Below are 17,699 nucleotides of genomic sequence, written 5' to 3'. Positions count from 1 at the left end.
CGGGCACCGGCACAAAAGGCTGTGCCGGGAGAGCGGGGTGGATCGCACACGGGTTTGGGGATGGGAGCGCGGCCGGGGCTCCAAACTGACTCCAAGTGGTGTTTTCATGCCGGGTTGAGAAGGAAATTAAGCACGGAATAGGAATAACAACAGAATGAGAAGAGGAAGAGGAATGGAATAGAGTTAGAATAGAATTAAAATAGAATTAGAATAGAATTAGAATAGAAGTAGAATAGAATTAGAATAGAAAAGGAATGGAAGTAGTGGCAGCTTCAGCTGCAGGAAGGACAGAATTTTTCCTGGCTGTGACTGGAACTTCAGCGTTTATCACAAAAATTCAAAGGGCCTGACTCACCTTGGGTTGGCTCCCAGAAATTTGCAGAGGAAACAGGAAGGGGACAACACAAACTTTTCTGAGTCACTCCCCCTCCCAAAGCTCTGGCTTCTCTGGCACCGTCAGACCCTCAGATCTGTCCTGTTTCTCCAAACAGAAGGGATTTAACAAGTGGTTGCAGTTTCTTGCCAAGAAAACTTGCTTTATTAAAGAGAAGCAAAGCACTTTATTCCTGATGGAATGGAAGATACATGATTCCCTCCAAAAAAGCTTTATTTACAGGGGCAGCAGAAGGTGACCATCACTCTGGGTAGGATTTCCAGCTCCAGTGTTACTTGGGCCACACTGGGATCAGTAATTTTATCTGGATTCTTTGGAATTTGCTTGTGGAACCCTCTGGAGAATGACATCCCCAGAGTTATTTTTGTCTAAACACCTTTTTATTTTCTTTTTTTAAGCATTCTCCAGTGTGATTTGAATGAAGTACCCTAAAGGAAAGGCTCTCTCCAGTCTTCCCATCTACAGGCCTGGACAAGATGCCAAAGCAGGTAAAAAGAAAAGCAGGAATGGTGCGTGCTAATTAAATTTTACTGCCAGGAGAGAATTCTTGGCTTATTTCCATGCAGTCAAGATTAGGTAACGCTAATGAATATTCACCCCTGCTTCAGGAATTGACTGGACCTATTTACTGTGGGTTTGAGCTGTATTAGAGACACCAGGCAGTGATTTTTGTTGTGCCCTGGGCTCTAACGGGGCAGGTGTTAATGCAGGCAGCAAGCACATCCTGAGGGTGTTTGTTCAGGAAAATGAATGGACACAAGAGTTGGGATTTATTTTCAGATATTCTTTTACTTTTGGCTAAGCAATCATCACTCAACTCAACTGAAGTGATGCTGAGCAGGGCAGCAGAACCAAGCAGAACTCAGTCTTGCAGTCTCACAGTGGATTTAACTTGCCTGCTGTAATACAGGAACACGGGGGGCACAGGGAGAAAGGGGAATTGGCAGGAACTCCTCAGGTCCATGGAGTGTTTCCTAATTGTGGTGTCTGTTCTCTGACAGCAGCAAGCTGCTTAATGCTCATTCAGAGGAGAATAACAGAAATCACTTGGATGGCAGTGCTTTACTGCATTGCTAAGCTTTTTATTTTTCCCCTTACTGCGTAAAATTCTGTATTACTGGAAATGAATTACTTATGCTGTCTGCAAAAGATAAAAATGCTCCTAAATGAGTACACTATTGTAGCTTTTTTTTTTCCTTAGGAACATGCTAAATGGGGTTTGCAGTGCATTTCCCCATATTAATGAGCTCAGCTCACATAGTGGGAATGCTGCTAACTAAATTTAGCATTTTCTGTACAAACAAGGTGATGCTGTTCATTAGTTAACTTGTGGGACAGGTAAGTAGGGAGAGTTTGGAGAACTTTCTGTCAAAGAGAAGGAGATCAGAAGAGTGTACAGAGTGCAAAAATCAGGACTGGAAACTTTTCCATTCCTCATTTTCTTATCCAGCCTCTCCTTTCCCCAGAAATGGCAAACAGGTGCTGGAATCTCTCTTCTGGCTGGTTTTCCATTACATACAACAAGTGTGTCCTTCCAGATAATGCTGTCAAGGACATGGGAGCCCCGAGGCTGAGATTTGATTATTTTCAGTGATTCAAAGGGGACAAAACTTCAGCTAAGGCAGGGCAGCTCTCCCCCCAGCACCATTCCTCTACCCTGGCTGTGATGTGTGCTCTCTGCAGCATTCACCCTGAAAATGAGAGTCTCTGCTAGGAAAGCTGCATTTGTTTTGGCCTGCAGGGGCTTCCAGCTGTACCTGCAGCCAGCCCTTCCTGCTTCCCTGAGCCCAGGGCACTGCTTGGATTGAAGGCATGACATGCAGAGGCTTAGAAATGAGCCAGTTGCAAGAACTTGGTGTGTGTTTGTGCAGAACTGCAGTGTGAGCCCAAGGGCACGTTCTCTGGGTGCCTTTGCTCACAGCCAGAACACTTTTCTAACATCAGAGCAGGAGGGCAGCTGGGAGGAGGAGCAGCTCACACATGCTGAGGTCTGGCTCCTGCTGAGGCCGAATTTCAGTGACATGGAAGCAGCAGAGGAGCCAGAACAGGGAATGGGGTGAAAGTCCACCTTTTGACCTTTCACTGGTGGTGATCTGACATCCCCTCCAGGAAAATGGCCAAAGGGAAGATTCTCTCATCCAGAATGACCTCAGTGAATCATTTGAAGAAGAAGTTAGAGCCTTCCTCGGTGATGAAGAGAAACTGCATCTTTTTGATGACCTCACAAAAGTGAATCCGGTGACAACCAGGACAGGTGAGCAGCCAGGGAATGTCTGCTGAGGGATCCCTTTCCCTGCTGGTCACTGACACTGGCAGCTCCTGCTCTCACTGCATTACCACCATGAACACAGGAGTTATGTATGTTACCCCTACATCACTCTCTTGCTCACCTCATTCTCTATTAACCTGATAAGTAGCACACCTGAGACTTTTGTTACAAACAGGCACAGCAAGAGTCAAACACACTTTGCAAAAGATGCTGACAGAAGGTGTTACTTTTCAGTTCTGAAATGTCTTCAAGCAAGATACAGAGTCAACCTGTTCTATACAAATGCTGGCTGCAGCCTGGTGGCTTTAAATCCTTTCCAGCCTTTCTCCTGCCTCTACTCACCTGAGCTCATGAGGGAGTACCACGTTGCACTTTGTCCTCAGGTAACCCTTGTGTTTGAGATCACTCTCCTTCTGCAGAGCCTAGGTGTCACACTGCTCCAAGGTTATCTGAGCAAAATACTCCCACAGGATAAACCCCATTTCTAGTGAAATACTAGCTCTGTTAAAAGAACAGTTCTCTTTTCAGGTAAATGTGAGATGACCCTTGCTATCCATTGCTGTTGAACTGTGTGGTTACTGTACTCTTAAATATGAATATTCTCTTTCACTGCCAGGATTTAAAACCTCACATCTTTGCAGTGGCTGAGCAAACCTACAGGAATGTCCAAAAGCAGATGGACCCTGTGAACCAGTCCATCATTGTGAGTGGAGAAAGTGGTGCTGGGAAGGTAAGGAAATGTTTTTCTATGACATTGCTCTCAAGTTTTGAGCTCTGCCAGTGATTTGTAGTGCAGAGAATGAGCAAAGATGAATTAAAAACACCTCTGACACAGCACGTAGCCAATCTGCCCAGCACGACTCTCTTGAAATGTGTGTGAAGCATTAAGTGATTGCTGCAGTTAAACACACTCTGCTTAATATAGCAGCTCTTCAGGTGACACATGTCATTTCTGGAGGGCTGGGTTTGAATCATTCAGCAGGATTTGCACCTGAGTTAATGCCTCAGCCTGGTCTGTCAGGGAGCTCGTGTGAGTCTCAGCAAACCCTCTGAAAAGACTTAGAGCAGTGGATTCAGCTCCTGCCCTGGCCCTCCTGTGATGGTCCATCCCTGCTTAGGACAATGCAGCAAGAACAAGATGCTTTGCTGAATGGTAATGACTCAAAATCCTTTCACATTCATCCCATCCCAAGGCAGTAGCTGTTAATTCTGGCTGAGCTTCCAGATGCCGACACCTCGATGGAATTGCCATTCAGCAGAGCACTCCCACTGCTGCAGCACTGAAATGTGTGTCTGTGGCACAGAGATCCCACTCAACCAGAGCTCTGAACCTGACACAGTTCCTCTCTTTAGCCTCCCCTCCAGATTCACACTGTTTCCAGAAGGCAGCACTGACATAACTGATAACATGTTAAAAACAAAGAGCTACTGTCAGATCTCTCTCTTGCAGACCTGGACCTCTCGCTGCCTTATGAAGTTCTATGCCTCTGTTGCTGCCTCAGTTATCTCCCCAAAAGGCACCAAAACTGTGGAAAGGATAGAGAGGAGAGTGCTGGATTCCAACCCTGTCATGGAAGCATTTGGTAAACGTGGCTTTTTTAACAACAAACTAAAGTAATGGCCACTGTGGGAATGTCCTTTGTTCCCACACGAGTTTAAGCTATCTCTTGGTCCTCTCCTTAAAAACAAACTCTTCAAATACTGGAGTTATTTACAGATCACCCTAAATACCTGAATGTGCTGCATGGCAGAGTGGGACCACTCTGATTGTTCTGTGTCTGCCACTGGCAATTTCACAGGGAACGCCTGCACCCTGCGGAATAACAACAGCAGCAGGTTTGGGAAATACATCCAGCTCCAGCTAGACAGGTAAGAATTACTGTGTAAAACCTTACCTGCTGTCTTGTTCCTTTAAATCTTTATTATCTTGTTCCTTTAAAGCTTATTTCTGAAATCTGCCATAGAATTTTTTATGTCTTTAGAGTGTATTTTGGTTTGCTGGCAGCTTAAGCTGTTATTATTTTCTTTTTTTTTTTTTTTTTTATTCTGCAAGCTCTCATCCTGATCTCTAAAAGAGAGCAATGAAAAGATAGTGATGTAGTTAAGAACTCTGAATAAAATATGAACAAAACTGAAGGTGAACTGCAAAGCATTGACAGTCAAATGGTCTCAGAACAACACAACCCCTCTTGGATTCTGTGAAGAGGTTTTGTTGAAATCTGCTCTTTTTCCCTCTCCAGGTTCCATCATCTGACTGGTGCTTCCATCCAGACTTTCCTTCTGGAGAAAACAAGAGTTACCTATCAGGCCCCCAATGAAAGAAATTTCCATATTTTTTATCAGGTTTGCCTTCAGTTAATTTTGCTGGGTATTTCTGACACACAGCAGGGATGAAATCACCAGATTTAGCACAGTTGTGACTTTTAATAATTACCAGTTTCCCTGTCTCCCAGGCTTCCAAATTGAATCATCCTCCCAGTATGTTATTCTTCACTGTCTGGGAGCTGTAAACACCAAAGGCAGAATTCAATTGTTACCTTGTTTTCCATCTCCAGATCACAAAAGGTGCTTCTGCAGAGGAGAGGCTGGAGTGGAACCTTCCAGAAGGGGCCGAGTACCGCTGGCTGCCAAATTCTGAAAGTGACTTAGATGGTAAAGATTAGTTTCACTAACTAATTAATCAATCCACAAATAATGGCTGGAATTTTAAAGGGAGGCAGGCAAAAATACATCCTGTTCAATCCCTTGGACAGCCAACAGCAGATGTTTTGCAAAGCCACCTGCATTAATGGGATTCTTTTAAAGTTTCACTTGGCACTATTAAGTATTAAAGCTTAAAATCAGTCACCTGGCTTAAAACAGCTGGTTCTGGCCTGGTAAATTTGCATCTCTGTGGCTTTGTTTAGAAACTGTCTTGTCTTTGCATGTGCTTCACCTGACAGAGGCAGAAAAAACCTCTGGGCTGGTTCTCCAGCTTGTGTGTGGGATTTACCCAAAGAGCTTCTCCACTGGCCATTCCAGCTGGATTGGATGTGCTGAGATGTTCTGCTTGCCCCTGTTTGTGTGCTTGGCTTTTTCAAGAGCACTGTTTGGCTTTTCAGAGGACTGCCTCGAGGTGACCAGAGGGGCAATGTTCCACCTGGGCATCGGCCGCGCCACGCAGAGCAATATTTTCAAGGTCAGCCACACAGCAGGGACAGCACGAGGCTGCTGAGGATGTTGGGAATGTGTTCCCAGGGTGGGATTGCTGCTGGAATAAATCCCTGGCACTGTGCAGAGCTGCTGCTCCTCACTGGAGGGCCCTCAGCTCCACACCAGGCTGCACAGCCAGAGATTAGATCAGAACTAAAAGTCTGCACCTCGGAATTTCAGTTTGCCTTCAGGAATTGCAGCATTAGGGATTCACTCAGAAGTTTGGGATCTGCTTGCTGCCTTTTGTGCAGGAATGTTGTGAACTGGCCTGTTCCTGGGGCTGAAGGAGGGCTCAGGGGACACTGCCTTGGGGGGAGCTGTCCTGAAGAACTGCCTGATTGTATTCCAGGTGTTATCAGGCCTTCTGCACCTCGGGAATGTTCAATTCTCTAATCCAGTGGATGAATCTCAGCCTTGTGAACTGGAAGACAAAACCAAAGGTGAGGCAACAACCATGCCATGCTCCAGAGCCTTGTTAGTTCAGTGCAGATGCCCAAGGGAAAGGATTAGAGAAAGGAAAGAATGGAAAGAATTCTTTCCTTTAGTTAATTAGTTAATTTAAATTTATTTATTAAATTTATTTACTTATTAACATTTATTAAATTTATTAAAATTTATTAAATCTATCAAATTTTCACTTGAGTGATTTTAACTATTACTTTTCATTATTAATTCCTTTTAACTACTAATAATTCTAATTCCTTTATTAATAACTTAATTTTAAAATTTAACAGATTTGTTTAAACTGTGTATAATTAATTTCAATTTAAATTATTAAATCAAATTTATTTAATTCAAATTAATTTCTTCACTTAATTCAGAAAGAATTCCTTATTAAAGGAAAGAATTTGAACAATAGCTCTCCTGCTGATAGGAAACAATCAAGGCCATGAGCAACCCAAAATTTAGGTGTGTTTTTGTGAACAAACAAAAACCCAGTGCTCCCCTGCCCTTAGAGATAATATCCTTCCCTGACAGGTCAGGGCAACTGCAGCATTAGCCAGTGATTTCAGGAGGATTATTGGCAGAACTGTGGCTCTTGATTGTAATCTTACTCTGCCACCACAGGGCTGGCAGAAACCTGACCCAGAGGGAGAGCAGAGCTTTTCACATGAAAGCTTGGAGGTTTTCATGATAAAGACCAAAACCAGTGACAACAAATCTGTTAAATTGCAGCATGAATAGAGGTTGTTCTGCATAGGCTTGTGGATCTGGATTTCCTTCAGAGCTAAAACTGCCCTCAACAGTGAAGTTTCCTGCTACAATTTCACATGCTCTGAACTCTAAACTACTTAACATTCAAATAATTTTGAATACAGCTCAGCTGAGAAAGAAGTTAAATTCTTTGTTAGCAAATACTCACTTTTCTGCACTTCCTTTCTATCCCCAAATTCCTGCTTTTTTCCTGGTCATCACTGTTTGATTTGTCTGTCTGGATTTTGAGGTTCCTGCTCAAAAGACGTGAACAAGTAACAAAGACACACCTAGAGAGAAAAACAACTTCAGTGTGGCAAACTTCAGCTTTTTCTGGTATTCTTTCATTTTAAAGAGAGGCCCCAAAATTCTGGGGGCACTCTACATCCAAATTAAGAGTCTGGTTTTGTAAAACTTGCTCCTGAGTTTGGGTAGAAAGATCCAAAATCCGCATTTGAGTTGGTGAGCTGATGGAAGTGGCATTTTTCTACACAGTCTGTAGACCTCCCATACCTTCAGAGGCATGAACACACCAGGTAACCTTGCACTGTTTGTTCTCCTGAACAAGAGTTTGTGAAGACCACGGGGGATCTGCTCCAGATTCCCATCGAGGAACTCCTGGAATCTTTAAGGATTCGAACAATCACTGCTGGAAAACAGCAGCAGGTGTTCAAGAAGCCATGCTCCAGAGCTGAGTGTGAGACCAGGAGGGACTGCCTGGCCAAAGTCATCTATGCCAGGTAAGGATGTGCTAATCCAGGTGGCTTTTGGGAGGGGATGGGGAAGCCAGAGGGATTTGCTTTGTTTCATGGCAGCACATCAGAAATTCCTCTTCCTTCCAAGTGACACTGATGGAAACAGCAGTAAAGGAAACAATTCTGATTCTTGCAAGCAAGCAGCTTCCAGTTAATCCCCTTGTTGCTGTCTGCAGGTTGTTTGAGTGGCTGGTTTTGGTGATAAATGAAAACATCTACACAGATCCCTCAGTATGGACCAGCTTTATAGGTATGGATATCCCACCCTGGTTTAACTCAGGGGCCAGCAGCCCTCCAAGCTGCTCCTAAACTAAAGCTCTCTGTCCTCCCACGTTCCTTCCAGGTTTGTTGGACGTTTATGGGTTTGAAGCTTTCCCTGAAAACAACTTGGAGCAGCTCTGTATTAATTATGCCAATGAGAAACTGCAGCAGCACTTTGTAGCTCACTACCTGAAGGCACAGCAGGTAATACCCCAAACTGAAGATCAAATCTTCAATATCTGATTTAAACCAGCATCTTTTTGTTACTTTAATTGCATTGCTGTGCCCATGGTCAGATGGGACCTTCAGCAATGCCACAGAAAGCAGTGGGAGGGAGCAGTGGTTTTGCAAAGAGGGGAGTGTGGGGCAGTTGGAATGACACAGCTTTGTCTCTTGGGGACTGGAAATCCATTGGATCTCTGCCTGTCAGGCTGTTTGCTTTTCCTCAAAGAGCTGAACACTTGAGACTAAATTCTTGGGGTAAGTGCAGCCTGACTTGGGATTCTCTTGGAAGTTTCTGCTTACAGCCATTAAGCATAAAGTCCCTAAAGAATGGGGAACTTCCAGGCTGAGCTTGGTGTGAAGGCAAAGCCCACCAGGACCCTGTCACCCAAACACCTGAGCACGTGGGACCACAAGACACAGCTCCCAGTCATGCTGCTGCCTTTAAAACAAACCCCAGTGTGCACCAGCTTTTCTTTTTGCTTAAGGAGGGACTCAGATGGTGTTGTTTCACAGCAGAGAAGGTTTTTTTGCACCATGCAGTCCCTCACCGGTCACACACTGCTAATTCCAGCTCTCATCTGAGTGCCCTGCAAGGTGCAGAGTCCCTGCCAGGGCTGCTGCTCTAGCCCTCCCCACTGCAGATCCATTACCAAAATGCTCTTTGCCATTAACTGGAATCAGGGAAATTATTTTCTTTATGGCACCAGTGTGCTGGCACCTCCTACCTCACAGCAGGCTTTTGTCAATTTATTCAGGAGATAAGTATTTCTTTGACTGCAATTTATGCTTTTGCTATTGCCAGGCTGCTTTCCCTGCCTGCCCTGGTCAGCATGCCAGGGGTTAATGGTCAGGGAAGATGGAAAGCAAGTTCAAGCACACAATTGCTTTGCTTGAAACAGCTCCATGACCTCTGTTTATAGCACCCCTCCCACGCACTGCCTGCCCTCTTACCTCTGGATCTGGCTGTCCCCCAAACCACTTAAATGCCATTAGTGGCTGTGCTGAGCAAGCTTTTGGCAGGAGGCTTTTCAAATAACTGCCCAGAGCTTGTGCTTGTTAAACACTGCTGACAGTTTGTCCTGTAATTCAGCATAAATATTGTACCAATTATTCCAACCCAGTATCTCTCTGCACTTCCTTTCAGATCAGGCTTTGCTTTAAATGGAGCCCAGTTAGTGAAGTCTGGCACACAAAGGTTGGGTTGGGGCTGTGTCCCAGTCCAAGGAAGGAGTTCTGCTTGTTCCTTGTCCTTCAGGGAAAATCTCAGCACAGCCACGGAGGCTTTGTGTGACTGTGGCCTTTGTTTGCTCTCTAAAGCAGCCTTGCAGCTCACTCTGATAAATCCATGGGGCTCCCAAATCCTCAGATAAATTGTTCCAGCAGGTTCTGATCCACACCCAAAAGCTACCTGGGGTAGAATATCCTCATGTGGGTTTTTTTTTCCTCAAGCTTGGTGTTGATCTGGAGCTGAGCTGGGATTAACTCCTCAAACAGGACCTGGATCAGCTGCCCAGGGCACAGAGTTCTGAGCTCTGGTGCCCTCTGCTGCAGAATAACCCCTTCCCTCTTCCTTCAGGAAGAATATGTAGCTGAAGGCCTGCAGTGGTCATTCATAAACTACCAGGATAACCAGAACTGCCTTGATCTGATAGAGGGAAATCCCCTCAGCATTTTTTCCTTGCTGAATGAGGTAAGTGTGATTTAAACCCTTCATTTCTTGGGCCCAGTTTCCTGCCTTTGTCCCACACCACCAAAGAAAACACAAACAGTAAATTAATAGAAAACCTGTCAGCTATAAAATGTCTGCAGGGCTTCAGTTTCAGAAAAGTCATGCCACTGCTTCCTCCTGTTCTGAGTTGTCTTTTTCCCTCTGATCCATGTTCTGATTCAAATATGAAGCCTCAATTACTTCTCTCCCCCTCTTCCTTCCCAATGTTTCAGGCCTTGCATACTCAAAGCAGCTCTAAAGGTAATATTGCTACGATTTGAATTTTAAATGTTGTAGCTTTTAGAATCATTTCTTTGGGACAAATCAGAGATGCTGCAATTGTGTGTCCTTTGCAGGAGTGTCGTCTGAACAGACCCTCCAACACTGACCTGTTCCAAACCAGGATTGAGAAAGCCTTGTCCAGTAATCAGTGTTTAAGTCGAGATAAGTTCAGTAAGAAGCCCAACTTTATCATTTCCCATTATGCTGGCAAAGTCTGCTATCATCTGGCAGCAATGGTGGAGAAAAATAAGGTAGGTGTTTGCAGAAAGAGCTGTTTAAAAAAATCTTAAAAGTATCTTACAGACCTAAAGTGATTTAAATCAAAGCCTCACTGACAAATATGTTCAGTGCTGGGTCCTGGACATACCTTGCTGCAAATAAATCCTTCAGGCCATGTAAAACTGGGTGATGTTCTTGGTGTGATTCTCTGAACCACCACTGGCACAGGCAGATGCTTTGTTACACCTCAGAGCTGAGGTTGAAGTGAACCATCACCATATCAGGGCTTCCTCCATTCCTGGGGGGTGCAGAATTGTTAATGGCATCAGGGCATTTTTATAGCTAGAAATACAGCACTTAATTCCCAAAAAAATCAGACAAATTTATGAGAAACAAGAGCATGAACTTAACTACTGAAAGTGCTGAAAGCACTCAAATTTTGGCCATCAGGGGATAACTGAAATGTGAACTAGTCTGCAGAGAGGAGGCTCCCTTCTCAGCTCTGACATCCCCAGCAATTATGGCAAGTGCTACTATTTATTTAGCAATAAAACACCATCTCTTAATTCAAAGGAATATTTGTGATGTCTTCTGCATTCTGTCCTTCAGGGACTGAACCAGTCCTGAGAGTTGGAGCTTTCTTAGGCTGTGTAACAAGAACAGTGTTGGGAACAGTTGTACATTTGACTGGATTTGCTGAATGTTCAGCCAAACATTGTTTTCTGTTCCTAAATCTGACTATGAATGAATGCACATCATCAGATTTGAAAGTGCAGCTGTGGTCACATCAAATTTGGCATCAGAGATACTGTTCTATCTCTATATGTGGAATTCTTATTTTCAGAGGTGCAGGTGCCTGCCAGGTCCAGATACTGACAGGTCATGTCTGTTTGCAGGATGCTGTTCCACCAGAGCTGGTCCACGTTTTGCAGAACTCAAAGGACCCTTTGCTTCAAAAATTATTTCCTGTGACAGAAAAGAACCAAAATAACACCAAAACCCAGAACAGAGCAGCTGTTGTTACAGTGGTGTCCAAGTTCAAGGTACATCCTATTCAGGTTTTCTGTAATTTTGGAAACTTTCTGGGTTTACCATCAACAATTTGATGAAGGCATCCACAGAGTGGATTTTTTGCTCAAGGTGTCCGGTGGAAGTGCTCCAACACTGAGTCTGTAAAGAGATCTTTGCCAAGAGCAGCTTCATGGGGTGAAGGAGGAGGAGCCCTGATGAACCCTGTGTTTGTGTCCTGCAGAGCTCCCTGGAACACCTGATGGAGATTTTGAGCAGAACCACACCCCATTACATCCGCTGCATCAAGCCTAACGCTGACTGCAAGGCCATGACTTTCAGGAGAGAAGAGGTAACTTTTCCAAAGCCTTTCCCCAGGGCTTTCCTCTGGGTTTCTTAGGATCTTGAGTGACTTGCAAAGCTCTTTCCTTGGCACATTTTGAAATAGCTCTTTCTCCTTTGAGATAAACACCCTTTCAGAGTCACTGAGGTGCTTGTCCAAAACGGCTCCTAAGCACAGCAGCTCTTCCAGCTGCACCTTGCTTGTTGCTGGGGTGATTTGGGCTGCTGCCCTCCCAGCCCTTCAAACAGGTGGAGGTGATCTGAGCAGCCCTGGACACACAAATACCTTCAAAACAAAACTCTGCTTGCTGCTGGAGTTCAGGAGGCTGAGAAGCTTTGGGAGCAGAGCAGCAGATGCTAAAGCTGTAACTAGAGAACCACATCTGATGGGCAGTCAGGCTCTAAACAGCCATGGAATCTGCTGAGCATGGAAATACCAACCCTGGCTGTTCACACCCTGCTGGGTTTGGGCACTGCTGGCTGTGGATGCCCAGGACAGGGCACACAAGGAGCAGCTTCCACAAAAGTCAGTGTTGCCTAAACCATCTCAATCTGTGCCCCAGGTTCTCAGCCAGCTCCAGGCCTGTGGAATAGTGGAAGCCATCAGCATCAGTGCAGCAGGTTTCCCAGTCAGGTAAGTCCAGCTTCTTCAGCATAATCCTTTTCTATAGCAGTTGGTGGCATTTAGTTATTCAGAAGAGCTTATAAACAAGAAACACAAATATTTTGCACCATCAGCACATCCAATTCCTGCCCAGGCTTTGCTACAATCACTGTTACTGGGAAATCTGAATTTCTTCAGAATTTCTGTACTTTCTGGCCTGTTTGACCATTTAGGCATCAGTCTGTTTGCATCCCACATACTGGATCCACAGAGCCATTCTGGAATTTTCCCCCTTCAGAGGATCAGTTATTTACCATACAGCAAAAAGGATCACTTATTTACCATACAGCAAAAAGGATCACTTATTTACCATACAGCAAAAAGGATCAGTTATTCACAGTAATGATCCCTGCCTGGAATTGACTGCACATTTGTCTCTCAGGATCCCTTTCCAAAGTTTCACTGAGCGCTATGAACTACTGAGAAAATCCTGGGGCTCCAGTAAAAAGAGAGTGTGGGATAAAAGTAACTTTCATCCTGTTGAGAAAAAAGGTGAGTTTCTACAGGTAATCCCTCTGCCATCAAGTAAAATTGTCCCTGTACCCACTTGGTATCACACAGATCAGATAATTACTGTATTCACCACTGTTCTCAAAATACTTCTTTAACCTGTCACCAACCTGAGTTTCTAATTTGCTTAACACTTAAAATCTCTCCCCTCGCTGCTGGTTTTCTGTGTTCCTCCTGGGTGGAACAATCACAGTTACAATGGTGTCTGGGGTTCCCCTCACCCAGTATAATTTGATTTAGAGTTGATTCTTTAGTAGACTTGAAAACCACTTATCTTTTGCCTTATTTTCCTTCTCCTTCCTTTCTTCCCCCCCTCCCCACCTGTTTCTTTGCTGAATCACTGACCTTCCAGCTTACCTGGACTCTGCTGCTTCTTCCACCTTTTGCCAACTTCTCTTTTTCTAACTGAGGATGGACTTTAACAAACACAATCCAGCCTACAGGTAATGCCTTTGCTATGAACTCCTGAGAGGAGGAGCTCATCAGGTGGTTACATTTAATACTGAAGGTTACTGCAGCTGCTTTCTGTCCCCCAAATGAATCCCCTCTTCACCCAGTGGGTCTGGTCAATAAACAGCAGCTGTGGGAAGCAGGACCAGCCTTTCAGGGTAAAATTGGTGGGAATCTCCTCACCATGTGGAAGTGGGGTGAAGTAAGGAAGTGCAGGCTGGAAAATTACTTACACACTGGATCTTTCCCCCTCAGTTACAAACCCATTACCTGCAAAGCCTCTTTGTGATAGGTTTTTAGTCCTTTTTATCTCGAGGGGGTAATAAGCTGCAAACAAAGCAAAACAATTTCCCAAACACAGGAATAAGCTTTTGGTTCCCTTATCAGCCCAGCCCCATGAACACCATCAGAGCCACCAGATGTCTTCCTGTAAGCAAGAATTGCTTCTATTTGTTTTCAGGACCTTAAAATGCTCTCATCTCCTTAGAAATATTTATAGCAGAAAAGCAAACAGTATCCAGGATGGAATGATGCAAAACCCATCCAGCCCTGTGCATGCAGGAACTCCTGCAACAGTCTCTTGTTCCAGGTCTGAATTAAGTCTATCTCTATTTCCAAAGAGATTCATCTGGCTGACCTGTTTGTAACGTAGAAAATTGTGCACTGTGTCCCAGAAATGGCTTTAATAACCTGTAATTGCTGCCATAAATTCCTGCTCAGTACAGGACCCCATAGCTGCTCCCAGTGCCCTGTGACAGCTGTACAATTGTGTAGAATTTGTTTCCCCTTCCTGCACTTTTCAGTACATTAAGGCTACAATTCCCTGCCTTTTGGTCTTTGCTCCCACAGCTTTGAGTTTTGAGTATTTAATGTGGTTTTTTTAGGACTCAGCTGTTCAGTCTATTCTTAATTGCACTGCTGCTGCTTTCTCCTGCTTCCATGTAGGATGCTTGGGATGGGAGAACACCTGAGCCCTCTGTTTCATTCTAGATCTACCCCAAATGACAATTTTACCTGTGGAGAACAGAGGTGATAACAGATGAGAAGGCAGCACCCAACCACAGCCCAGTTCAAACACCCCACACTGCTTTTCTGGTTGCTGGCACCTGTCTCATTTAGCCTTAAACACAGCAAGATCAAGGGCCCCCAGCCATCTCCTCCTCCCCTCTTGCTGCAGATGTTTCCCCTCTAAATGGCCAAGAAGTCTCAGTGCAAAGGCAATTCCCTGGCCCTGATTTCTAAGTTTTGCCTTCTCCTCAATGCTTCACTTCCAGGTGAGATTCCAGTGATGGGTGATGACAAAGCACCACGTGCTGCTGTTCTGGAGATCCTTCAGGATGCTGTTAGGGAACAAACCCCTGCTCAGGAAACAGGGGATGGAGCAAAAATCCCCTCAGTCTACTGTGGTGAAACCAAGGTGTTCCTGGCCAATTCCATGGTAAGTGCTGCTCCTTGGCTGATGGCTCTGGAGTGCTCCTGCCAAGGCAGCGTGACCAGAGTTGAGCATTTTCCATCCAGTTCTCAATCAGGCACCCATCAGAATCCAGCTCTGCAAAGCTCTTTGTGTAATGGCCTCTGTGTTGCCAGTGGACAAGGAGCTGCACTTGTGTCTAGGATTGTCAGAATTCCAGTAAAGATGACAGCTTTCCTTAGCTCCAGATGACAGATTTGGCTGCTCCAGCAGGCCTACACAACTTCCTGGGGAAAGGGAGGAAGGAGACAAAGGCACTTCTGCCAGGCTTGCAGGATGCAGCCCTGGAAGCAGCCCCTTCAAGGGAGCTGGGTATGAACCTGCTGCTGCTGGGACTGTGGGAGGCTCCACTTTCCTCCCCAAGAACTTCCATTTTCATTTCCATGTTCCCAAAGAAGCACTAATGAAGTGCTGGCACTTCCCAAACCTAATCCAGCAGTCAAAGGACGCTGGAATGAGGCTGTGATCCCCTGACAAACACCAAGAGGCTGCACAATTCCATCCCTAACTCCAGGCTCCTGTTCCCCACTGCAGCTGGAGCTCCTGGAAGCCAGGAGAACAGAGGTGTTAAATGAGAAGGCATTTTGCATCCAGTGCTGTTGGAGAAGATTTAAAGAGAAGAAAACAGCAAAGAAGAAACGCTCTGCAGCTCTCATCCAAGCAGGTGACTTGCTAAGGGTGGGGCTGAAATGACAGCAAGGGACAGTTCCAGTCACACTGGGGGGTTACAGAGGCACGAGTGGCTAAGGACCATCTCTCACAATGTGTGTGAGAGCTGCTGAGATTCTCTGCACTCAGGTTTCTCTCTGTTCAATCCTCAGCTGTTCGCTCCTGGTTAGCCAAGAGGCGATTCCAGAGGGTGCGCAAGGCTGTCAGCGTCATCCAGCGTGGCTGGAGGAAATGGAAGGTGAGTATGGGGCACAGGACAGCACTGAAATGGAGCCTGAGGCTTTTTGGAGTGTGAAAAGGAGTCTGAGAACTACAAACCCAGTGCTGCAGAAAACTCTCCAGCTGAAGAGCAGAGGAGATGCCAGTCCTGTACAGCTGCTTCTGGGTCATCCTGCAGAACAAACTCATTCCTTACCTGCATGGAAATTGGGGTGTGCTGTCCTTCCAGACTCTCTCTTTTTTAGCCTCTCAGTTTTGCAGTCCTAAGTTGTGTCCAGGACATTTGAGAATATTGTTGTTCTGTGTCTATTGCAGGCAAAAGCGGCCGCGTTGGCAGCAGCAGAGCTGGACGAGGGGGAAGGAAAGGAGTTCCCAGCTCCTGGAGCTACCTTGGCCAAAGCTCCCTGTTCTTTGGACACAACGTGGCCTCTGGAGGCAGTTGTGCAGCTCTGGCCCCTGGGCCTGGCGCTGGCTGCTGCCCCTGTCAGTGTGCTGGGGCTGCGGCGGGCGCTGGCGCTGCTCAGCTGCCTCAGGGGGCTGCAGGAGGGCTCCAGGGAGGACCTGGGCTGTGGCATCGCCTCCATCAGAGCCCTCCCACAGGTACTGACCCCTCCCTCCTGCCTGCAGCACCTGCCACAGCTTGGGAACAGGCTGGGACAGCATTTCCCAGCAGCCACAGGCACTGCCTCCCCTCAGAAACTGCAGCTACAAATCACCCTCGGGTCTGGGGGGGAACATTTTTGTGTTTGCATCAGATTCTGTGTGCAGGAACTGCCACAGCTACTGCAAAATGTGCCAGGGTCAGTGCTGAGCACTCCAACCTCCAGAGTTTGAGCTGATTGCAGTTCAAATCACGTTTTTTAGTGACCATTTCTCTTAAATCCATTTGTACTGAACTCCTCTGGAGGAGCTCCTTTGTCCTCATCCACCAGTGGTTCATATACTCAAGATATAAAAGTGAATAACACAATCAGCTGCACACTGGCTGAAAACTCTCCCCCTCTTGTCCTTCCTTGCAGGGCTCTGTCAAGTTCCACTTCAGGAGGTCCCCCCTGCATTTTGCCAATGTCAGCCCCCACACCACGGCGTTTTCGGTCACGGGATTCAACCAGATCCTGCTGGACAGAGAGGAGCTGCTGCCCACTTAGCTCTGCCCCCTGGCCTTGCCCTCCAGGGAGGGCTCTCTGCAAGCTGCTGCTTTCAAATCACTCAGCATCCACTTCTGCTGCTACCTCAGAGCTTCCACAGCGCTGCCTTGTATGTACAACGTGATGGCTAATTCAGCATAACACACGTGATAATAACACACATTAAATTAACTTCAGAGTGTGTGGGGCAGCTCCTCCCCCCCACACTTTACAGGAAATATCAACACTATGGGAACAAATCAATTCCAACAGATCAGGTGCTTGAAGCAATGAATACTTGAACTGAACGCTGCTGGCACTGCCTGTGTGAGCCAGAGGCTGCTCAACAGAGAGCAAATAATGCAAATAAATATTCCTGATTCCTGCTGGATTCTCAGAGGTGCAACCGTCCTGACTGACCACGAGTGTCCCCAAGGGAGTGAGGAGCAGCCAGCTGCAGCACTAAGGGCAGATGTCTCAGGGAAAAGCAAGGCTGGGCTCTTGTTTTTATCTACAGGACCAAAATTTGTGAGCTCTCACAGCTGCCAGGTGTCTGCAGAGCTCCCCAAACAGCACCACCCTGCCCAGGGGTGCTCTGTACCCTCCCTTTGTTGCTCATGGATCTTGAAAATGTTCAGCTGCTCTGTGTATGTCATCTAAAATAAACTGCTCAATGCCTTGTCAAGGTGTCTGACCCTTCCCAACAACCTTCAGTGAACAGAAACATTTCAGAGTACTTG

General features: G+C 45.9%; 1 protein-coding gene and 1 long non-coding RNA gene across 3 annotated transcripts; one reads left to right on the top strand and one right to left on the bottom strand.

Moving 5' to 3' along the window:
* Positions 1-796: 796 nt before the first annotated feature.
* MYO19 (myosin XIX) lies at positions 797-17,644 on the top strand. 2 transcript variants are annotated; one of them, XM_015646687.2, is made up of 24 exons: positions 797-882; positions 2,504-2,648; positions 2,898-3,046; positions 3,280-3,393; positions 4,114-4,246; positions 4,463-4,532; positions 4,904-5,006; positions 5,219-5,315; positions 5,765-5,841; positions 6,205-6,295; positions 7,618-7,789; positions 7,981-8,054; positions 8,148-8,269; positions 9,867-9,980; positions 10,355-10,531; positions 11,396-11,542; positions 11,752-11,859; positions 12,413-12,483; positions 12,896-13,005; positions 14,748-14,911; positions 15,479-15,608; positions 15,766-15,851; positions 16,148-16,432; positions 16,852-17,644. In XM_015646687.2, exons 1-24 carry the CDS (start codon positions 871-873, stop codon positions 16,978-16,980), a joined length of 2,880 nt encoding a protein of 959 aa, XP_015502173.1. In that variant the 5' UTR covers positions 797-870; the 3' UTR covers positions 16,981-17,644. The 2 variants fall into 2 exon arrangements, with proteins under 2 accessions (XP_015502173.1, XP_015502172.1); XM_015646686.2 differs by having other exon boundaries at positions 4,099-4,246.
* LOC117245290 lies at positions 1,539-7,655 on the bottom strand. The gene is made up of 4 exons (XR_004499852.1): positions 7,219-7,655; positions 5,512-6,276; positions 5,201-5,297; positions 1,539-4,943 (listed from the first exon to the last, which is right to left on the bottom strand). It is a non-coding gene; the product is annotated as an uncharacterized LOC117245290 (long non-coding RNA).
* Positions 17,645-17,699: the final 55 nt, after the last annotated feature.

Source organism: Parus major, chromosome 19 (assembly GCF_001522545.3).
Source record: "Parus major isolate Abel chromosome 19, Parus_major1.1, whole genome shotgun sequence".
In the NCBI taxonomy this organism is placed as follows: Eukaryota; Metazoa; Chordata; class Aves; order Passeriformes; family Paridae; genus Parus; species Parus major.
The sequence above is the reverse complement of the archived record's forward strand: the minus strand, read 5'-3'. Positions and strand labels throughout refer to the sequence as shown.